This window comes from Pteropus medius, unplaced genomic scaffold, assembly GCF_902729225.1.
Source record: "Pteropus medius unplaced genomic scaffold, Ma_sr-lr_union100, whole genome shotgun sequence".
In the NCBI taxonomy this organism is placed as follows: Eukaryota; Metazoa; Chordata; class Mammalia; order Chiroptera; family Pteropodidae; genus Pteropus; species Pteropus medius.
This window is the reverse complement of record NW_024352787.1, coordinates 26,087,835-26,102,479: the sequence shown is the minus strand read 5'-3', so window position 1 is coordinate 26,102,479 and position 14,645 is coordinate 26,087,835. Positions and strand designations below refer to the sequence as shown.

The 14,645-nt window shown below is 45.4% G+C and overlaps 1 protein-coding gene across 1 annotated transcript in view; it reads left to right on the top strand.

Annotated features, from left to right (window-relative positions):
• The window catches only part of RCC1L (RCC1 like), a 41,536-nt gene extending 28,250 nt beyond the window's left edge, over positions 1-13,286 (top strand). The window contains exons 8-11 of the mRNA XM_039849588.1: positions 3,448-3,535; positions 4,350-4,523; positions 6,943-7,028; positions 12,255-13,286. Coding sequence (XP_039705522.1) covers positions 3,448-3,535; positions 4,350-4,523; positions 6,943-7,028; positions 12,255-12,332 — 426 coding nt within the window. The 3' untranslated portion in view covers positions 12,333-13,286. The remainder of the gene's footprint in view (positions 1-3,447; positions 3,536-4,349; positions 4,524-6,942; positions 7,029-12,254) is intronic.
• Positions 13,287-14,645: the final 1,359 nt, after the last annotated feature.

Sequence of the window (14,645 nt, the reverse complement as noted above, 5' to 3'; positions counted from 1 at the left end):
TACTGGTTTTTAGTATAGTCACAAGGTTATACAAGCCTCTCCTCCCTCCAAAAAAAAACATGCTCTGTAATGGCCAATTTTGTTTTTACATCTATAATTCCATCTACTCTGCCCTCGATTACTTTGAAGCAAATCCTTGATATCAGCTTTCATCTATAAAAGATAAGGCTTATTTAAAAAACATTCTATATTCCTTAATATCATCAAACTTTGACAAATACAGAAGGGTTTTAATATATGTTAATGAGAGTTGGATGAAAAAGGTGAAGGGGTTAAGAAGTACAAATTGGTAGTTACAAAATAGTCACAGGAATGTAAAGTAGAGCATAGGGGATATAGTTAATAATATTGTAGTAACTACATATGGTGCCAGGTGGGTACTAGACTTACTGGGGGGATCGCTTCGTTATTCATATAATTGTCTAACCACTGTGCTATATACCTGAAACTAATATAAAATAATATTGACTGTCAACTATAATTAAAAAAAAAAAAGTGAGAGGAATGGAGAAAAAAGATTAATGATAAACCTGCACTAAAGGAAACTAAAGATTAGCTAATAAGATGAAAAAATACATTCTCTATGGTCTGGTCAGTTAGAAGTGGTTGCAGATTTGACTCTGAGCTTCCTAGTAGCCAAAGCCAAGAAGAAAATGTCATTTAAATGATTCATTGTTTCTGTAAGATAAACAGCAAATAAAGCATTCAGAAGTACTGCTCTTTCAGATACCAAGGCCTGAGAAAAATGTCTCCCATGGTCTTCCTTTGGGGGACGTGTCCAGCATCATATCATTGTTATGTGTTGTATTACCAATGACCCCAAAACTTAGTGGCTTAAACAGCACACATTTATTATCTCACAGTTTCTGTGGGTCGAGAATCTTGGGGTGGCTTAGCTAGGTCTCCTGGCTCCAAATCTCTCAAAGGCTTCAGTCATCTTAGGGTTCAACTGGGAAAGGCTATGCTTCAGGACCACACCAGTGGTTGTTGGCAGGATTCAGGTCCTCGTGGACTGTTAGACTGGGACTCCACTTCCTTGCTGGCAGTTGGCTAGCTAATAGTTGTTGGCCAAGCCTTCCTTGGTTCCCTGCCATGTAGACTTCTCCATGTGGTAGCTTACAACATGGCAGCTGGCTTCATCAGAGTGAGCAAATGAGAAGGCAAGAGAGAGTGCCAGTGAGACAGGAGCCAGTGTTTTATATTTTAATCTTGGCAGTGACCTTCCTTCACTTTTGCTGGCATTCTGCTCATGAGAAGCAAGTCACTAGGTTCAGTCCTCACATAAGGGCGGGGATCACACATGGGTGTGAATGGGTTCATGGGGATTATTGGGGGTCATCTTAGAAGTAGCCCATCACAACCTTGATTCTTCACTGTGGCTGGAGCCTCATCCTGTCAGTGACAACAGTGGTAGTTTCCAGTGGCTTTTTGTTAGAGTATCCCAGTGTTTGCTGAGGACCTTGTGCCAGAGCACAGTGAGATAAAGAAGCTCTCTGAGAGCCAAGCAGCAGAGGCCAGGCCCAGCCCTGACAGCCTCACTTCACCTAAGCATACATTTTCTAGATCAGTAAGCCCCTTTATTCTTTTTGAATCAACTTAAGGACTGTTATCTTTCAGCTGTCTCTATTTGAAAGTGAATCTATAAAGATTTATGGCTGTCACTGAAGCACTTAAAATCTATCTTTCCAAAGTTATTCCTCAGTAGAAGTGCCAAAACCAAATCCTGCTGGAAAGCTCAGTTGGCCACATTTCACTCTCCAAATCCCTGGCCCTCCCATCTCTCACTCTCAGCAGAAGATCTTGCCTCTTGTTTAATGGAGAAAACAGATGCTATCAGATGAGAATGCCCTCAGTTTCTCACTATGACTCCTACACACTTAACTGTGTCTGTACACACCCTGGATCCATTCCTTTTCCTAGCAGTGGAGGAGGTATATCTCTTCCTGTTGAAGCTAATTCTTCGCTCTGTGCCCTGTATCCCATCTCCTCCCACCTCCTCAGAAGCCATACTTCCATTTGTTGGGTCTTCTTTCCCAAAACTTCAACCTATTCCTCTCTATTGGCCCCTCTATCAATCTTTACACTTGACTCATGTGTCTTTTATCTTAAAAAGCTCTACGTGGACTCCTCCACCTCCTCCTGTTCTTCCCACTCCCTACCTCTTTGCTTTACTTCCTGCTTCCCTTTTAGGCCAAGCATCTCAAGAGCTGCATTTATCTACTGTCTCCTGCTCATTCCTCAATCCATTCCACTGAGTTTCACCCTTATTCGTTTGCTGAGTGGCTCTTGCTATGGTTGCCAGGGACCTCCATGTTGCTAAAATAATAATAAAGAATCTGGAGAACATTTTTCAATCTTTATCTTTCTTGACCTCTCAGCAGCATTTGACATTAACCATGACATCTTTGTGAAAAAAACTCTTCCTCTTGCCCTGGTGACTAGACTCTACTATTGCTCTCGTCTTTCTTGTTGTTCCTTCTTAATCTCACTTACTGGGTCTCTTCTTCTGCCAGGCCTTTAAATGTTGAAGAGCCTCCTGGAGTGGACTTTGCTCTCCTTTTCTCTATATTCCCCCTTTAGAAGATCTTATCTGTACCTGTGCTGCAATTACCATCTATATGCTAATGACTCTCCAGCTTACATATCAGAGCTCTAGACATCACTAAGTAGCACTTGACATTTCCACTTAGCCATCTCTAGGCAGTGCGAGTTCAGTGTGTCTGAAAGTGAACTTATGCTCACCCCACCCCAACCCCTCCCCCATGCTCTGTTTTCTTCTCCATTGTTACCCACGACCATCATGTTCCCTTCCAGAAATCATTTCTTTCTCCTACTTAGAACCCCTACTGGCCTCTCACTGTGCTTAGGATAAAGACCAAATTCTTACTGTAGTCCACAGCATCCTGCATGATCTGGCTTCCCTTTTCCCTGCTAGTATCTTGTACCACATTCTCCCTCGTCCCTCTGCTTCAGCCACTCTGACTTGTTTAACTGCCCTGAACGTGCCTTGCTCACTCATTCCCTTTGCACGTGCCATCTCCCCTACTTGGAATATCCTGCTCTTCTCCCCTCACCCAGTTACTCCTGCTTATCCTTCAGGTCGCCTTCCCCAACTGTTCCTCCCCCTGAACTAGATTGGTCTCCTTGACATTCATTCTCAGAGACCCTGTACTTTCCTTCATTGCATTCAGGACAAATTAATTTTATGTTAATTTTGTGTGGCATCTGTCTTCTCCACTAGACTAAACTCAGAGAGGAACCAGGTTTCTTGCTGTCTCTCATGTTCCCAACACTCAGTTAGATGGTTAGCATATGTTCAGTGTTTGGGGAATATTTGTGGCACGTATGAATGAACTGGGACTTATCTTCTCTGTACACAAGACCAGAATATTTCCAAGTTCTCACTGGTTTGTCTTCCTAACAGTGTGGACCCTTCCTTTGATTCAGGTGAACATCCCCCAGTGCTTACCCTTCTCAGGAGTGGGCAAGGTGGAGCAGGCTGCATGTGGTGGGACAGGCTGTGCTGTGCTAAATGGTGAGACCCTGTTGTAGGCAACCGGGGTTGGATGGGGAAGGGTTGGTGTCCTTTGGCCTCATAGGCAGCAGACCTCAGCCTAAGGAAGGGAATGTGGCTGGGGGAGATCGCGTTAGATTGAATTCAGCTAATAGAGGGTGAGGGTGACATTCTTGACAGGAAAATAATAACTGTGATTTATGTGTAGACAACTAGACAGCACAGAGCTTAGTAATTCTGTAGCAAACCTCTGCAGTGGAGAATGAACTGTTTTCTCCCCGCCCCTTAGTCTGGGCCAGAGACTGTGCCAAGAAACAAAAATCAAATAGAAGAGCCTTAGGGTTTAGATACCGAGAGCCATGCTTCTGGGATTAAACATCTGGTACCACTGATGAGTATTAAAATTCTTATAACCAAAAAATCATTTCTAAGAGTTTTAGGAATCTGGCCAGAAGTCGTTTAGAACTTGGCTTGGTCTTCTGATCAGTGTGAAACTTAGAGCTGTTCATAGGAAAAACTGTCCTTTGAAGGCTCTCCTGTGTTCACATGGGGTTTCTGAGTGATTTATGGATGGGTCCTGTTCAGGTTACCCTCAGGATGTGGGAAGTTTGTATTCCGAGATTGGTGACCTGGTTAGACGTAGTCCACCGGCAAGAATTTAAGAGAGGAGAAAAGAAACATGATTTTAAATATATGTCAGAATGTTCTTGCCAAGCAAGGAGGAAAAAAAAAATCCATGTGGATATAATACATCTTGGTGGTGCAGTTTGAATTTCTAGTGAGTGAGGGCTGCTCTTGGTTTGACTTACTGACCATTGTTTTTCCTGTAATGTAGGAGAAGGACATGTTTTTGTCTGGGGCTATGGAATTCTTGGGAAAGGACCAAACCTAGTGGAAACTGCTCTTCCAGAAATGATTCCACCCACTCTCTTTGGCTTGACGGAGTTCAACCCAGAAGTCCAGGTTTCCCGCATTCGATGTGGACTCAGCCACTTTGCTGCCCTTACCAGTAAGTGACCAAGCCTGTGCAGCCTCAAAGACTGACAAAGCTTCACTCTCTCACGTTGAATCCCGAACTGTGGGCAGCTCTCAGTTTCCATCTATGCAGTGGAGTGGTACCTTTGTGTGGATAATTAAAGAGAGCAGCCAATCCAGACGTTGTTGGCTTGAGGTTTTATAATGCATCTTTTTTTTCATCCTGGAGTTTTGTTTTTGGTTCATTTGGTTTGTGGTTAAGCTAATGTGAAAGTGAATTTTCTCAAGAGGATACCAGTCAATGGTAGTAGAGGGGACTGTTGAATATGTTGGTATACTGGGGGCAACCAGCAGAGGTTTGGCATTTCCACAGTGGGTAATTAGGTAATGAATGTGTGAGGCTTAATCCCATTGCCTGGCCAAGCCCAGACCCGAATCTGACCCAGGAACGTGGGATGGCAAGGGGAACATTTGTAAGATCATCCTGTGGTTTTGTGGAAGTAAATCTGCCTCATTTCTCCAAAGTGCTGAGAGAGAGAGAATGATCAAAGGGAAGGCTGAAATGGAGACTTTCTCAAAGATTTGCCAAATTACAAAGCCATAACATATCCACTTACCCTACAGACCTCTTGATTAAATCTCCTATTCCACCACAGTGACTGTTAGTTTAATTTGTTCCTCTTTAGTTGACTTGAATTGTCAGACTGTATTAATTTAATTTCATTTTGTGATTCTCAAGTAAATTCACTATTTCCTTGCAATTAAAAATTTTTTTCATCTTATGGTAAGTAATTGTTTTCTTTTAAACATCTGGGCTGGAACATTCAGTTCAGGTCATCCTCGTTTGTGTTCTCTGGCCCCATGTGAGGACTGTTCTAGATGAACACCATTCAGTACCATCTGAATTCCAGGCCTTGGGTGCCTTAAAACACACAAGCTGTCATGTGGACCACGAGTAGGTTGGAGTCTTGCCTGATTGTATGTATTAAAGTACTAAGTGGTGGCAATGCTGACTGGGGTTGTGACCCCTCACCATTACTCAAGCAGAGTCAGCCACTTATGTTTGCAAATGAGTCTAGTTCTGTGAGTTTTCTAAAGCTACTTAGACTTAATAAGTAAGAGTCATTAGGGACTAAGTACGGAGGTGTCAGTGATCTATTGTCCAGACTATTCTAAGGCTTGGACTATGTGCAGAGTCACATACTTGAGAATCTATATGAAGTATTTCTCTAGAGTAGACTATTTTCTGTTTGCTGTCATGCCATGTGGCCATTTTTGATCACACTGAAATGAAATCCCTATCTAGGTTTTCCCCAGGACCCAACAGCCACCCTCCAAGTGCCAGTTACTATCCCTCAGTAGAGGGAGCATCCAAACTTGGATTTCTCCACTGTCTGTGTGCCCAGTGTTCGCATATGGCCAGCTGGGGGCTGGAGTTGTTTGGTTTATCCTGAGGTCTGCTAACGTTTTGGGAGCTAGACTGTTCTATTCTGTTAAACACATAAAATTTGGGGGTGGAGGACCAAGGATGATGGTCCGACCAGGGTGCCTCTTATAGCTCCTAACAAAACAATTTCTTATTTAATTAGCCCAGATTATTTTAGTCCTGGCTTCTCCATGTCTTTTCTTCTACTTTTACTAGGCAGATGCAGGGCAGTGAAATGGGGCCTTTGTGCCAAGAAGTGCCCAAAGCTGATGTAGACAGAAGTCTCAACTGAGGCTGCCCTACCAGATCTAGGTCCCTTCCTGGAGGATGCCCTGGTCTAGATGCAATCTCCTGGACTCACCTCTATGGCACTTTGTCTGTCCTTCTCCTTCTTGACACTTTTTACAGTTCGTAAGCATGTCTGTATGGGTTTGATCATTTGTTTGACTCGTCTCATGAGGATAGGAACCATGAATGTTACATTCACTGTCCTGTCCCAGTTCCTAGCACACAGGCATAGACCTGGCCCAGAGAGGTTCCTGTGTCACCATATGTCATTTGACTGAATGTTCAAGATATGGAAACCCAGACAAGGAATGACAAATATCCTTATTTCTCACTCTGTCGAATTAGAAAGGCCATGGCATGATCAGGATTTGAGGATGCTCAGATCTCAAGATTTGTAGAGGGCAGGGTTTGGTCAGACATAGCTGTTGGTGAGGGAGTGTATGCATAAGGGGCAAGTAGAGTGGGCTGTGAGCAGGAGCCACCTTGGCCCACGGCCTCATGTACACACTCATCTCCCACGTGATGGACACAGCGTAAATTTGGGCTTGGACATGTTTTTGGTATGAGGGCAGTCTACTTTTCAAAAGAAAGCATTATTGTCTGATAGAAATTGAAATTTAACATTGGGCTCTGTTTGTACCAGGCTCTGGAAAGCAAGTTCTCATGCAGGGTCCTTCCTCTTCTTCAGACGTGCTCTTGGCCTAGTCCCAACCAAACCACCGATTTTCTTTCTTTGCAGACAAAGGAGAGCTGTTTGTGTGGGGCAAGAACATCCGAGGGTGCTTGGGAATCGGCCACCTGGAAGACCAGTATTTCCCGTGGAGGGTAAGGCTAGACTGGGCGGGCTTGAGATCACGTCCACAGAGCAGATTCAGCTGATGTGGCAGCAGTGCCCAATGTGCAGCTGGGCCAGCCCTGGGTCCTGGAATTGCCCCCACTTTCAGTCCCGGCTGCCTTCCTCCTGCCCTTTTGCCTCAGGTGAGGCTCTCCAATTGAGGAGCCAGATCAAGTGCCCAGTACCAGCTTCTCAGGCTGCAGGCTCACTGCCCTTTGCTCCTTCCTGGGGCCTGTTGAGTGAGTAATGGGAGGGAACGGCCTGTGTGGGGTTGCAGTCCCACAGTGGCCTATAAGAAGTCTCATCAAAGGCTGTCCTCAGGTATGTGGAGCAGGGAAGCAGAAGCACACCAGGTGCCTCAGAGAGAAGCAGGCTGTGGGCCGAGTGCCGCAAGGCTTGGGGAGGCTCCGAAAGGGGGTGATTCGAAATGAAGAAGTTGGCATGCTAGGAGCTGTTTACAGAGGCCCATGTAGAGGAATGTTTTACAGCAAATTTAAAAGAAAGCAGGATGTTTAATATCTACAACCACCAAAATGGAAAAATAAAGGCTTTTCTTAGGGGGAGTATGCAATTAGACAGAAAGGCTTATTTCAAAATTAAAGAGGTAAAAAGTTCTTTCTTCAGTTGTAGTTTATCTTAGTATTGTTTACTAAGATTTTTGAGTTCTTCTAAAAAAAAAGCTATTTATTTATTTTTGAATGCAGAACATATGTACTTGGTACAAAGTGTATTATGGAAAATAAATTTCCCATGCCTCGTCCCAGCGGCAGCCACCAGTACTGGTTTCTGATGTTCTCCTCCAGAGACGGTCTCTGTGAGGAGAAGTGTATACATGCCAGAGCATTTTCTTTGAAAGTTTGATATTAATAGTGTGTTTCGAAGTTGTGTAAAGCATTTTTTAAAAACATGTAAAAATGCAAAAGAAATGTGTAATTTACATAAAATAAGGATTTGTCTGTCAAAACCCACTACAGAAGGCTTTGAGGCACTTTGGTATTTTAGAGGCTTGTTTCCATTGGCCTTTCCCACGGCTGCTGGCTCTCCTGGGTTCCTGTGCACTCTGCAGGCCCTGACTCCTTTATAAAAACTATAGGTGCAATTTCTAAGAGAACAGATCAAAATGGAGACTTTATACTTGTTAGAAAAAAAAATGGTTGTGCACCAGAGTTGTTCCCAAGCTGATTGGTGCTTGCTCACTTGTTCCCTGAGCCTGGAAATACTATTATGTATGACAAATGGAGAGTCAGTTGGTAGACAGTGGATGGCTCCTCATGCAATGATTTAGATGTCCTACTTGTTTTCATGGTAGTTCCTTACTGCCCTCTCGTGAACCTCACTAAAAAGGCCATTCTGAGGGAAAGCTTGGGAAACAGTAAAGGAACTGGGTTTTGGATGAATGACCACTATGACGGGAGGCTCCCTACCTGCCATGAAATAAGGTTTGAAATCAATAACATTTTCCCTGTTGAAACGGCTGGGCTAAGCTTTGGGCCCGGTTGTGAAGTTGGAAGCAGCAGGCTGCTGGGGGCTGACACCACTTGCATTAGAACCAGACCCCGCTTCTCTGACTCCATGCTTACCAGGCCTCCCTCTCGGAATGCCATTCCCTGCATCTGTGCCATCAGGGAAAGGATACTCGGTCTGTCTCTGTGACAGCTGCTTTCTTGCCAAACTGTCATCCTCCTTTCACGTTTGTTGAGTCCTGTTTGTGGAGCCACTGTGTTCCCTTGTCACCTGTTGATTGGGGTTATGGGGATGGGTAAAGGATGATGCTGAGGTCTGAGGGCCTGGTCCTTTCCACTGTGCAGGCTCGAAGATGTGAGGCTGAGGCTCTGGGACAGTAGTGGTGGCAAGAACCAGGTTTTGGGTCAACTAGGCTGGATTCCTTAAAGATTCGATTAGTCTGTTGGGTGTTGGATCTTACTGTAGTCTATTCTTTTACTCACTTAAAAATTACAGGTAACTTTTATTCTTTAAACAACTCTATTTTGTTATTTCAGTGGGAGATGTGTTACATCATTTAAAAATATTTCAAGAAAGAAAAGAAAGAGTAAAGTATTATTTGTAGCTCCTGCAATGGTACTAACTAGTTATGCTTAGACTCACAGAACTTGGGCTTTTCTGAAAGTATGTAGGCCCAGGTAGTGACATCTGAGCTCCCTGATTTAAACCTCTTCTTCTAGAGGCTTTCCAGGATCTTTTTCTGCTACATGTTGATATTCAGAGCTCAGACAAGTTCAATAATTTCTTCCATGGTTACACATCTAGCGAGCAGAGCCATGAATCAGACTCAGATATGTCTGACTGTGAGACTCTGGTCTCCTCACAGTAGTCTCATCCTCTGTGAGGGCCTGAGCCAGAGATTCAGGATTCCCAGCTGTGGAGGGAAGGAAGTATGCAGAGGCAGGGACACATTGCCCAGGTTTCATCTGGTCTTTACAGGACCCTTTGACCTAAATGGCAGCATTGTAGGCATGGGAACAGGCTGCTAGGGGAAGTTTTTGAATGGCCTTCACCGTTCAACCCTGGGAATTGCACTGGCTCTCCACAAACAAACTGTACAGCCTTTCTGAGGGGACAGCAGAGCTGTCAGTGTGCCGGGTGCTTTGCATTTGTTCTCATCCTCAGAACAACCTATGAAGATTGGGGCCCTTCCCCCACAGCATGCACCTATGAACACTGACTTCAGGAGTCCAAGGGGCTGGATTTATCTCAGAGTCACTCTGGGTGGGGCTTCGATGTGAACTTGGGACTCTGCCTGCAGGCTGTGCTGCCTCCTCACAGTGAGCCCCTCTGGTCAGGACCAGGCTGAGTTTAGGAGCGCAAGCTGGGGGGAACCCTCTGACTTCCAAGTCTCTTTCTTATATGGCCACCTCAGTAGCCACAGGCCCGAGGTGGTGCCGATGCCTGGGAGAGAGGTGCCCTGTGGGAATTTGTGCTCTGGGGCAGTGCCTCTTTGCAAGCTGAGCTCTTTCCCTTTCTCAGGCTGGTCACTTGTGCCAGGAAGGAAATTTCAGATGCAGCCACATGGGTGAATCTGCTGGGCCCAGTCACAGCCCCAAGTCAGTGCTTTCTTAGCTTTCTTCTGTCTTTTACCTGGTGGGTGCTTGTTTTAGGAACATGTAATTGTGGAAAGAGAGGTTCCTAAATTGATTCTGCGCAAACTTTTAAGTCACTCAGGCTAAATGTGCTTCTGGTTTAGAATTGTTTCTCTATGCAATAATGTTGTGAGCATATATTGGTTTAGAATAGAAACTACTTTTAACCTTGACAAGGACAAAAATAAAACATGGGTGAGGGCAGTCTTCTTTTGGACTCAGTTTAGAGACTATGTGAGGCTGTGAGTGACTGCTTGCTAGGGGGAGCCACCTGCTGCCCCCAGAAAGGGTGTCCGAGGCCAAGCCCCTACTTCCCTGGCCATCCTCAGCCAAGACCATCGTCCTGGCGAGTGAACCAAGGCCCAGTGGTTTACTCTGCTTTGTGTGCTAATGGCAAGAGCACTAGGGTAACAAGGACAGAGGTGCTTAAGTGCAGCAGCTTGGCTGCAGATTAGTGTGGAGTGTGGCACTTTTCATGGGACTGGTCAATAAAATGTGCTCTAATGGCCTGGAGAGGTTGCTAAGAGTTCACCTGGGCCCAGTCACCAAAGAAGCAGCATGTCTTCTGCTTCCCCAGCCAGTCTGGAACAATTTCTGCATCTGTGAGCCTCTGCAATGAGCTAGGGCATTGCTCTTATTTGTTTAGTGATTTCTCTAATAGGTTTTGCTAAAAGAAATTTGTTTAGGGAAGGAGGGGCAGGAAGCACAACTTGGTTACTAGCATCCATTTGCTTGTGGCCAGGAGTCCTTAATGGATTTGTCTCCCCATGCCAAAGGCGCCAAGCTCCGGGTCGACATTGCTGCCTCTGGGCTTTTAGGCCAGGCCATCTGGATCAGGCCTTTTCTTCTCTTAAGCTCAGTAAATGCCACAGGCTATTACACATCCCGTTTCTAGCTGTCACACTGCCCAGCCGAGTGTTACCATCAGGGCAGGATGGCAGAATTCAGGTCTGGTCAGAGTAGCAGCATCGGCGTCCTGGCGGAGGTCTGAGGAGTAAGTGGTACAGGTGCACTGTCTTAAAATTTTCCACCTAAGAAAACAGTATACTTGGCCTTTGCTTGTCTTTGCATCAAAAACCTCTGGAAGGCCAACAAGAAACTAGTAATTTCCATTTCAGAGGGAAGGTGGGGAATGGGGGGATGAAGGTGGGTGGTAGTAAAAGGTATTTAATACCTTTTTGTTCTTTTTCATTTTATGTCATTTTATATGGTAAGCATGTAAATGTATACTTATTCAAAATAATAATAATAATAATAATAATAATAATAATAATAATAATAATAAAATAAGAAAAAGAAAAGTATCCCTTTTCTGGAGAACTGGCATGGCCATGTAGATACGGAAATCCTAGACTTGTTGGGGACACCCATTTCCAAGGCCAGGCTGTAGAACAATGAATTATTTTAAAGGCAAACAGGATGGAGCCTCCACATTCCAGAAGGGCTTTCTGCTGTTATCTTGGGCCTTCCTGTGATGAAATGTTGTCAGCATAGATGGGCAGTGTCAGCAAGACTGCCAGCTGGGCTTTGACACCTTCTGAGTCACAGGAAACATTCCTCCTTGAAGGGTGAGCATGTGACTTGTGTGCTTGTGTCTGGAGCTGGAGCTTGTGGGCGAAGTGGGTAAAGACACTGGGCCAAGGAGGCCTCATTCTCAAAGTGGACCCTGAAGGCAGGAGAAAGGGTTTCTCAAGCTGCTCCAGGGAGCTGTGGTGGTGACTGTTAGGAAAGGTCACGGAACACCGGGCTTGAGAACAGGTTTTGCCCTCTGGTGGGGTCATACTCAGACAGGAGTAATCTCTGTGGGATGTGCACTCAGGGTCTGTGCTTGTGCCCAGAGTAACCTCTTAGAGGGGTGAGCATGAACGGTAATGTCTGCTGTTGCCTACGTGGGCAGTTGGGGTGACCCTTTCCATGGCGAGGGCATTTACTCATTCCAGCAGACCGCCAGGTAGGCGTGAGCACTCCCCTTTCCAGGGGAGGAACTCAAGGCCCAGAGAGGTTCAGTTATCTACCAAGAGGCAGGGCCAGGATCAGGCCCAAGTGGGGCCACCTCCAAGCTTGTCTGCCTCCCAGCTGGCCATTTCCCCTTCCCATGTGCTGAGTCTTGTTTTTCAGGTGACAATGCCTGGGGAGCCCATGGATATGGCGTGTGGTGTGGATCACATGGTGACTCTGGCCAAGTCATTCATCTGAATCTCCTACCTGACCTGCTCAAGCCTGTCCCTGGCCTCATATCACTTGGGCTGTTTAGCGGAGGCAGCCAGTGGGACTCTCATGAGGCCCAGAGAGGATCAGGGCCCTTCATGAAGTGTGGCACTCTCTCCTAAAGCCCTCAGCAGGTATGTACTGGAAGTGCTGGGAAATGGCCTGACCTGAGGGTGAGACCTGCTGAATTCAGCACAAGATGGCTGCCTTTATTGGGCCGATCTCCAGCAAGATGAGTCCTAGGGCTGCATGGCCCTGGCAGGGCGAGGATAATATGAATATCTTGGCTCTTTCCAGGGAACACGTGTCACATCTCGCCTGAGAAATTGGTTTTAGGAAAACTTAGAGCTCTTGTGGCATGCCATTTTATTTGATCTTAAGAGGCCTGGCAGAATGTAGTGCTCAGGAGGGCTTCTGTAGCCTCTCGGATCACAGCAGAGCTCTTGGTGGGTATCTGGGCAGGCTGTGCGTAGGCACCAGGCTGAGCCCCAGCCTGACTGAGGGAGCCGGCCGGCTTCGGCTTGGAGTTTTCATTCGGGTACCTCCTGCCCACCAAGCTATTCTGGTCAGCTGCTCAAAGCCTGTTCACTGCTGGGACACGCACCAAAATCACTTGGACTGAGGTTCTCCCTGAAAATATCGATGGATGCCAGCTTGGTACCCCATGGGCCCACAGCTGTCACCAGCGTCATAACCATTCTCACTGCCCGTCGTGGAAAGTGGAGATGCTCCTGCAGGAAGAAGATTGAGGCCAGATTCTTATGGGCTGAGGGCTCTGAACACATCCTGCAAAAGCTTGGCTGGAGTGCCAACCTTAGAGAAGAAAGATTCTAAAATTGTGAAAAACATTTGAGATAGTAACTTGTCTTATTCTTCAAAAAAGTCTTAAAAAAAAATTTCTTTGGGAATAAAGTCTATTTTCTGCCTTTTTATTTTTAAGAACTGAAGAGGTCTTTTTATTTTACCTGATCATTTAGAGATTAGTTTTTAAAAACAAGGCTTTTGATAAAGAGGCAACTAGAAGCCAGTGAAAAATACAGTAGAAGACAGTCATACTTGAAAACTATTTTCTGAACAGAATTTACTCCCACAGTTCAGTTGAAAGAAAATAATGAGGTATAAAAATAACATAATTATGTCACAAACCAAGATTTCACTCGCTGCCTGCATCCCCTTCCTTTCATTCAGTCACTCAACAAATACGTGTGTGCCCCTTATGTTCCAGGTACTGTTTATCACAGCGGGTCACATGGTAACAAAAATTTCTGTAAGCAGGTCTCATGAAACTTAAGTTCTAAGGGGTGCAATGGACAATAAACAAGCAAAGTGCAAAGTACATTAGATGGTTGTGTGGGCCATGGAGAAAAATTAAGCATAAAGATGGGCAAAGTCAGGAAGGTTGCAGCTTAAAGTGGGATCGTCACTGAACAAATGTCCTTGCTATGACCTGAGGCAGTGAGAACCAACCAGGTGGTGTCTGGGGAACAGCCCCAGGACCCCTTTTCTGAGCTCATGCTACCTCCACTTCTCTGTGGGCAAAGTTATGTTTATTACAGCAAAGCTTTTCCAAAAACTTGAAATAGAAATTGAAAACCATTTGTCATTTTCCTTTCTGAAACTGCTAGATGGGCCAGGTACCACAAGGTAATACACACCTTAAAGCACATGCTGATTTATGAAGAGTGAGCGCCGCAGAAGGTCAGGGACAGTAGGTGATGGTAGTGATGGAGCATCTCTGTTGATGTAGGAATGGTTTTCAAGCCTCCCACCAAGTGGCAACCAAGATTCAGCTCCAATAATTAATTCCACTTTGACACAGCAACCAGGGTATACTAAGGGCTATCTTTGGATTTATTTGGATTTATCTTAAAACCCAGTGTCTTCTAGTCGGGCTCGGTCTGCTCAGCTGGGTGGCATGGCTGTAATCTTTGTGGGTAATGGGAGTTCGTGGTTGGAGTGCATCTGCCACACACCAGGCCTTTTCCATAGTTGTCCTCTGTGGACAACTCACGTCCCTTTTCAGCTTTTATTGCTTGCCCCCAGTCCCTCCCAGCACTTAACACACACAGACACAGAAACCACCTATGCCATTAGCTTGGTTGCTATGATTTATCATTTTGTTCCTATACAAAATCTCTCATTTAGTGAGCGTTTGACTGATACTCTGAATGAAGTGACCATGGGCCAACCCCGACATATCCTCTTCTTACACTCAGACTCTGTCCATTCATGTATGTGGGGTCAGTAGCCAAGGTCAGTGCAGAGCCCAAGAGAAAGGTGTGGCCTGAGAGGTATGAGGAC